This window comes from Panicum virgatum, chromosome 1N, assembly GCF_016808335.1.
Source record: "Panicum virgatum strain AP13 chromosome 1N, P.virgatum_v5, whole genome shotgun sequence".
In the NCBI taxonomy this organism is placed as follows: Eukaryota; Viridiplantae; Streptophyta; class Magnoliopsida; order Poales; family Poaceae; genus Panicum; species Panicum virgatum.
Window position 1 is genome coordinate 33,168,221 of NC_053145.1, and position 8,674 is coordinate 33,176,894.

General features: G+C 48.0%; 1 protein-coding gene across 1 annotated transcript; it reads left to right on the forward strand.

Annotated features, from left to right (window-relative positions):
• The first annotated feature begins 249 nt into the window (after positions 1-249).
• LOC120655639 lies at positions 250-6,868 on the forward strand. Its single transcript, XM_039933559.1, has 3 exons — positions 250-779; positions 866-1,061; positions 6,231-6,868. The coding sequence occupies exons 1-3, from the start codon at positions 345-347 to the stop codon at positions 6,491-6,493; spliced, it is 894 nt and encodes a 297-aa protein (XP_039789493.1). The 5' UTR covers positions 250-344; the 3' UTR covers positions 6,494-6,868.
• The last annotated feature ends 1,806 nt before the right edge of the window (positions 6,869-8,674 follow it).

The following is an 8,674-nucleotide window of genomic DNA, read 5'->3' on the forward strand; positions in this document are numbered from 1 at the left end:
GCCCCTTCTCGCCATCCCCGACCACGCGGAGAATCACGTCTGCACTGTTTCCTCCCGAGGCAACCCCCGCTTCTCGGCGTCTGCTCCCCGTCCATGGACGCAACCCCACTGACAGGGTGACCATGGTTTAGTACCTGCGCCGCTGTCCACTGGATCGGCTCTACAGATGTCGAACCCGCCGGCGAAGCTTCCTCCCCTCTTCCTCCGTGGGCTGTGGCTTAAAGCATAAACGAGCTCGCCGTAACGTCGACGCCAAAGTAAAGCGCTGCGCCGACGACACCACCAAACCGGACACCGAAGCGACGCAACCAACTCGAGAACTTATCTCCATCTCCAGAACAGGCATGCGCGCCCTGATGCCGGAGCGGAGGAAGAGCCGGTCGCGGCTCTCCGCTGTCCGGGTGGGGCGATCGCCGGCGGCCGCATCACCGTCCCCGCCGCCGCGCCGCCACCGCAAGCGCGGGAGCGGGAGCGGGAGCGGGAGCGGTGCGCGGGGACTTCGGATGGCCGTTCACCCGGCGCCGCTGGGGCCCTCGCGGCGGTCGCGGACGCGGCGGGAGGGGAAGGGGCGGGCCCTCGCCCGCTCCACGTCCGAGCCGGCGCTCTGGTTCGGCTCGCGGGTCCACGCCGTGCCGGACGGGTTTGACCACGACTCCTCGTCGTCTCCGCCGCCACCGCCACTCGAGCGCCCCCACACATGCTTTGACGTCTTCGTGCCGGACTCGCCGTTCAGCCATTCACTCTCCGCCGCCTCCCTCAACAAGCCCAGTCCCTGGGAGGTATGTATACGGCGAATTAACTGAGACCAACCTTGTTATGTCCTTGCTTTTTGTGGAGTCAACTGATGGGCGATGGTCTGCTGTAGGAGGCGAAGGTGGTGGTGAGCGTGACGGTGGAGGGGAGCGTCGGGCCGGTAAAGGCGATGGTCAGGCTAGACGCCAGCGTCGGAGAGGCCATTGCGGCGGTGGTGGAGAGGTACGCCAGGGAGGGGCGAAGCCCGCGCCTGGACCCGGCTGCCGCGGAGGCCTTCCAGCTTCACCACTCTCACTTCAGTCTTCAGAGTAAGCCAGTACGCTTTTGACGAACCTTTCATTGAACAATTAGTGTTGCAGTGTATCATCTTTTCTTTGGATGACGATGCTTGAATTTGGCCTAAGAACTTGCGTCCAAACATTTTGCGATTGTATATGCTTGCAATTAGGATGTTAGTGTGCAATTATACCTGTGGCTCCCTACAACCCTCCCAGTGGTTGTGGAGGTTACGGAATTCAGATTAAGGTTTCTGATTTTGTTTCTCGGTCACTATGGGGTTATTTGCCCCTTTGTTTTAAGACAAATTCAACTGCAGATTAAGGCGGTCCTAGTGAACTTGTGATCCAAATTTCTAGTTAATCCTCAAGACTTTTTAGCCTTGGAGACTGGAGTGTATAGAAGGCGTTTCCATGGGCGTGTTTGGATCCAAGGGCTAGAGCTATTTGGGCTAGAGCTATTTAGCCCAAGCAAATAGCCCTCTAATAAAATAGCTCTTGACATGTTTGGATCCAAGGGCTATTTAGAGCTATTTATACCTTTCCAATCATTTAGATCCAATTAAGCCCTCTTCCTGCCAGATCCTACCATGCCTTGCTACACTATGGCCTTCCGTGTGGCACCTAACACTATACGTAGAGTGATGCTTCAGGAGCAATCACATTTCGTGGCCTTCCCTGATCCAAGATTTTTTTTATATATATGAAAAGCTTGCAGGAGCACTACATGCAAAAACAAGATTTATAAGACCCCAAGTCACCATCACAATACACACTTCAGAAATCAAGCATCTACAGAAGTATGGCACTAAACAAGTCTTCCATTTCTGCAGAAACACTGCCAAGGAATCTGTACCAAAGAACCTTCCTTCCTATCTCAATCATGCATTGCAGCCACAATCACTGGACAAAATAACTTGAAAAACTTGTGAATGAGTAGCAGTAAGGGGATCAGGACCACAATCACATTATCTGCAGTGTGCCCCTTTTGCAAACCTTAACGCCACTCAAATCTGGACCAATATCAGTTAGGCAGACAAAAAGAGGATCAAAACCAAAACAGTTTGGTGGTAAGAACAAAATAGGCAAGACTGTTCTGATTATGAAAAGACTGATTATCAGAACAGTCCCTGTTCTGAAATCAATCAGTGTATAGATTAATACTCAAGTATTGAATCCTCTTGCTCTTTGGCACCACAACCTTGACATGAGTCCCATCTATTGCTCCTATGCAGTTGTTGAAATGTGGCCAAAAATCTGGATTTTCTAGGTTAGGGTGCACCTCAGAAAATTCCGGATCCTTTGGTTTAATTATGTCAGGTGCTAATCTAAGGACACAAGTCAGAACTGTATCAAATGTCCGACTTATTGTCTCCAAAGATCTAATAAGACGGTCCTCTGCTTGTCTAACTGACTGTGGTGCTCCAAGAACCCATAAAAACATAGCCAGAGCCTCTACAGATGACATTTTTGTTGTTGACTGTAAACCATATGACTCCACCAAAGTATTATGCAGCCTATTAAATAATGGTATCTCAACTCTAAACATCTTGTAGCAAGAACTATCTCGGGTTAAAGTCCTCTGAACCCATTGCAAACCACTTTCTGGGGCAAATAGTGATCTAGGTGGCAGTTTGACAAAGTGGTTATCAGAGTACATACCCAAGATAGGGGTTAAAGAACTATCTCGGGTTAAAGAACTCCCTTTGGAAGGGGTCTTGGAACATCTTGGCCATTGCAAAGACAGCCTCACTTGTTTGTTCAACACCACACTCAAAAGCCAATTGCTGACACCTCCTCACTGAAAAAGCCTCCTTGTCACTAGCCCGTTTCTTCATTTCCTGACTGTTGATTTGCACGGCCTGCTTGAAGGTAATGGACAAGTCCCTTACATAACGAACCATTGGGCTTTTGCTCTTCTTGACTGGACTTTCACAAGTGCTGGTAGTACTCTCAATAGACCTCTTGCCACTGATCTTTTGGCTACTACTAGTGCTTCTTGGTGTTTCCTGAAAGTCCTCTTCTTCTGCTTCTTTGGGCCATGCATCCTCAGCACCTTCTTGGGCAGCACCATAATCATCTCCAGGCACAAAGGCACCACCTCCATCAATGGTACTAGAACTGAACATTTGTTCTAGCAAGTCCAAGTTTCCTGGAGGACCCCATCTCAACTTCTTCAGCCAAGGTTTGTTCTGTACAAATGATAAGCAGATAAGTTAGTTTGATTCAATTGGTGTACACAGAACTGAAGCATCAAGATACTGATGGCAAACAAACAAAGAAGTCATTAGGAAAAAAGTAGACTGCATGAATGCTGAAAAGTATTTCTGTACACATGAATGCTGAAACAAAATTATTCCTAAAGTATCATGACACACACAGCATCTTTATTATCCAATTTCTGGTTGCAGCATCAAGTGGATAATGAAGCACCTGCAGGGAGCTATAATAATTGGAGGTGCATTCCAAGTGATCTTGAGATATACAGGCCTCATGCCTCAATTTCTGTTATAAATACAAAACCATTTTCTGTTATATATGCCCCTCAAGATTCATACTGGTATATATGCCAACTAACTAGTATGACGACTGCTACCACAGATGTGCAAATGGAAATCAAAGCTGAAATTCAGACCTCAGAGAGCTGTGCATCTTTTTAGGAAAAACATGTTACATGGCAGGCAGATACATAGTCTACCAGTTAGGGAAAGTTATTAATTTTCACCAGTAATAATCTATGTATATCGCATTGATTATTAATTTGCACAAGAGATCAGAAGGGCAAGTTAGGGCAAGAATGGAATATACCTCTGTGTGTGTACGCCAGAAATCTGAATCAGCATCAATGGTTCCATCTGGCTTCCTCCCTAAACCAGTGTGTGCTTGTAAGTAGCACCAAAAAGAGTAAGTGCTCTTAAGTATGCCAATTTGATTCTTTAGCTGCCCACGGCCATGCTTCTTTCCAGTTTTGGCATAAAAACCATAGGATATAGCCTTGTACCCATCACCATTCATTTGGTTTTCCATTGTAATGGCCCGCTTGCACTTGCTCTAAGCACAATTGCAACAAATAACCATTATTCAGATCATTCCAATTCGCTCGAGTGTCATAGCTCACCGGAGGGCCGCCGGAGCTGCCTAAGTCCTCGACCTCCTCTTCGTATCCTTCTTCTTCATCGACGTTGATGTAGTTGCCACTGGGAGCTTGAGGATGGCCGGCACCCCTTGCTGGCCACCGCGGCCACCACGTGAGCTCGCGCGGCCACGGTTCGACGAGGACGAGCGCGTACGATGACAACCAGCCGAAGAGACCTTCGCGCGCCCCCGTCCGCCGCCGCCTGCACCGGACGACGAGCCTCCACCGTGGTCAGGCCATGGTGGCATGCCGTCGCCGCCTCCACCGCTGCCGCCTCCCGCCGATGACGATGCGCCGAATTGAAGTTGGCGATCACGCGGTGCAGGCGGAGCCACCCAGCCACGATCAAACCCAGGGTGCGCGGTGCGCGAGGGGGAGGGTAACCGGAGCCATGGTCGAGCCCAGCTCCTTCCTCCCCGTGGCCCTGGAGGAACGCGCCGTACACATGCAGATGGGGGAAATTCTCGGCCGGCGGCACCTGTGAGTTGAGGTCGAACGAGTCCAGGCCGGCACGAGGAGCAGGAGCGTGGCCGAGGCCGGTCGCCGACGTTTGCGACGGCTGCGTGTTCGCGGGGAAGAAGTTGAAGCCGTCCATGGAGATCCGGTCGGGGATGAGGGGGCGGCGCCGGCGATGCGGTGAAGCCCGGCGCCGGCGGTCCGGATCCGGTGGCATTGAGGGGGAGTGGGGCCGCGGTCAAGGACTCCGCGGCGGAGCAACGGGCCGGGAGGGTGGCGCCGGCTTGGGGATAGCGCGGTGGAGGGACGCGGCGGCGCGTGGGGGAGGGGGCGGCGCTCGTGGGGGAGGCAACGAGGCGAGTCACGGCCGGCGGCGGCGGATCGGGAGGGCGGCGGCGGTCATGTCGCAGGGGAGGGGGCGGGTCATGGCCGGCGGCGAACATGACGCAGGGGAGGGGGCGGGTCACCGCCGGCGGCAGCGGATGGGGCCTGTGGCGGCGGATCGACGCGGCGGCGTGAGGCGACACAGGGAGGTGGCGGCAGGGAGGCGACGCAGGGAGGCAACACAGCGGATGGGATTAGGGAGCACTGGCCCGATGCGGCCACAAGGGAGGGAGAAAAATGATTTTCTAGTGGGACCCACATCAAATAGCTCAAATAATCACCTCTTGGATGGGCTAGTTTTTGGAGGTGGGCTATTTCCAAATAACCAACTCTAGCCCTCATGTTTGGAGATTTTGGACTAGTTTGGGCTATTTTAGGCTGAAAATAGCTCTAGCCGTTGAATCCAAACATGCCATGTCTTGAGCAAAATGTCAGTAGACTGGAGTATTGATTTTAGGAGATTCGCTCAATGGAACTGGTTTAAATATTATTTTTTCCTGCTTGGGCATACTATTCAATGGGGAAGGTTATCCTTATGCTTTAGAATATACGTATATCTTGTTCTAGGCTGAGGATCAGCTATAGGCCGATAGGCAACTTGCAGCAGTGAAGATTGACTGGGCCACTTATTTAAAAAAAGAAGTTACTGGGCCAGCATGAGGCACAGTCTGGCTCCCTTTTTTTGCAAACACCTCATTCTTCTAGAATATACAAGGTTAGCTATTATTGAGTAACCTCTTGTTTGCCATATGTGCAACACCAAGATATCCATTAGAGCTTACCCAGAACATATTCTTGTTAGTGCTGGTTGGGTCTCGGAGAACTTATTTAACTGTTTGATATCCATATAACTCTGGTTGTTCTAGGGAGCTCAAGTTTCAGCAGATAACCAGTTGCCTCTCAACTCCAAATCCTATACTTGAAGAAGAATGTGGACCCATTTTCATTTTGTAGAATAAATTCTGAAATTATGTGTTTACCTCCTGGAGCTATTTGTCATTGAAACCTTTGAAAAACATTCGTTGGACAATAAGAAAGTGGATTTTACCTAGGCAGCTAGTTCATTATATGTACCCGAAACTGGTTGTATATTTATGTTTCCACATTTCTCTGAAGTGAACTAAATCTGAGTGATGAAAGTTATGAAACATATATTAATTTTTCCACATTTCCTGGAAGTTTTGATCTTATCCCAAGAGTAACAGCTTGACCTTTTTTGCCCCCAGGTCTGAACAAAAATGACAAAATTGGAGATGTGGGAGGTAGAAATTTCTACCTACACAAGAGTGATTCAAGCAACAGGCTTTACCTTCAGGGCGAAGAACCGGATGGAAATTTTACTGGTAGTGAAACTTCATGGAGCCGTGGAGAATTATCTAGTGCTCCATACCACTTCCAGGTCTTCACCATTGTCATTAAGAAGCTCGACAAAATTGGCCGGCGGACTAAAAGGATTTGGAGGTTCATCACCTGCGACAACTGTACATGACATGCATCCAAGTACCAGTTAACTAACCAAAGGTGTGGCATGATTCCAATTAGGTAGTTAACCAATGTATTGTCTGGTGTGTATAATAATTCCTATCAGTAGTTATCTATTATACAGTGTGTCGAACTTCGACTTGTACACATCCTGTCCTGTTAGTGGTTAGCCATATTTTAGCGGTTTGCAAGCGGGAGATTCTTCTTCTTGGGAATTGAAACCATGGAAAGGATAATGGCTGGACCATAGTGATGGTTTCCAGTTCCAGCTGCTCCAACCAGATTTCAGCTTCTTTTGTCAACAGCTGACGTAGTATCTTGATACGACAAATGTGTGATGAGGTATGCATACAAGTTTTCTTCTGCCGCCCGAGATGTGAAATATTTTTGTGCTGCCAGTTTGGTGCCGTATGAGTTCTCTATGCTCACGTGTTCTTGGTTACATGATGCGCGGCCGCGATTCACCTCTTTAGGTGAATTGCAATCGTTTCCAAAATCTTGAAATAGCTCATCATAGAAATTGTTGGCAAATTCGTAAGGGGCATCGAGAATATCCAGATTACATGGGAGAAATGGTTCATAGAGTGTTAGAGTTAAACAGGATGGAAGATTCAATATTTTTTGAGTGTGAGCACTTTTGTCCCGGCTCGTCCGAATCTTCATCAGTGTGACAGAACCGCCAATTTAAACCGGCTAATTAAGCGTAATGGCCATCATTTGAACGCATTAGGTGCATTAACTTAATTAGACGTAACTTGACAGCTTGTTTCCAACCCTCAGGCCGACCGACACCAGAAGTCTCGCACGACAGTGAGCGCAGACGGTACCAGCATGATATAATTTCACAAAAAAGAAAATAGTAAATAATATTAATACATTTACAAAACAGCTTTCAATCTAGAATTATTATAAGAAATGACAGCAGCGGAAGAGAATCTAACTTGAGTAATATTTATAATAGATAACAAGTAAAACAAAGACAATAAATCGAAAACTACGGAGACGTGAGGACAGGACGTCACATCGAGCCCACCGATGGAAGTCTAGTTAGCTTTTATACCTGAAACAGGGTAAACAACAAACCCTGAGCAACTAATACTCAGCAAGACTTACCCGACCATTGGGTATACTTAGCCCACATATCTAGACATGCAAAGCTTTTTGGCCAGTGGTTAGTTTTGCAGAAAAGCGAATAAAGCGAATCCTTATTTTTCCATATTTTAGCTCATGATTCTATATATCTTATCCCTCAACTAATATTGGCCAATCTAAGCAAACATGGTGAAGCATGTAATAATATTCCAATTGATCATAACAATATATCAAGCAAATTCCATCTCATTACTACGATGTGACGCAGTGATGAAGATGCCCATATCCGAGAGCGACTGATGGCGAATCGATTCGATTTGACCTTTCAACGTGGACTTAACCAACACAGCACGCATAAGCCCCGTCGGACCACACGCACCAACCATTCCCCTCCCCGTCTTGAACTACAGGACCGCCCCACCAGCGTATAGTCAGTCGAGCTCTACGAGAGACCACCAAAAGTAAATACATGCATCACAATTCTCCGCGGCCACTCGACTACTCCCTACTCCCGGTATGCGGTTAGTACAGTTCAAACATGATCAGCAGAGCCAACAACGGTACGGTCCTTATTCGACACGGACGGGGCTAAGACACCCAGGAACCCTGTCCTGCTGCCATACCTACATCTCATAAACCTTCCCCGTCCGGTCTCCATTTCCATTCTTTTTCATATCTCACACATTGAAGTATGAAGACAATTATACATCTCGCGAGTAACCGGCAATTACTCGACTTCTATAAAATCCTATATCTCGCGGTTGACGAGAAATCATCCGACTTCTACCGAGACCTATTAAGCATGACATCGCTATTGTCCGATACATACTAGTATAACTCAAGGAAACCTAAGAATCATGCAACTAGGGTTCTAAATAATTTCTAAAACTTAATGCACAAGTAATAAATAAACATATATATAGTGAATCATAATTTAAAATAGTAGGTCATGCACCGGGGCTTGTCTGAGGGTAACACTAAGTCAGTGTTAATACTAGCAAGGCCTTGGGCCGTTCCGACCTTGGGCCGGGTCTTCAGTTGCCTCAGCGGATCCTTCCATCTTTTGGAAATGTCCACCGAATACCGTTTTGTAGTT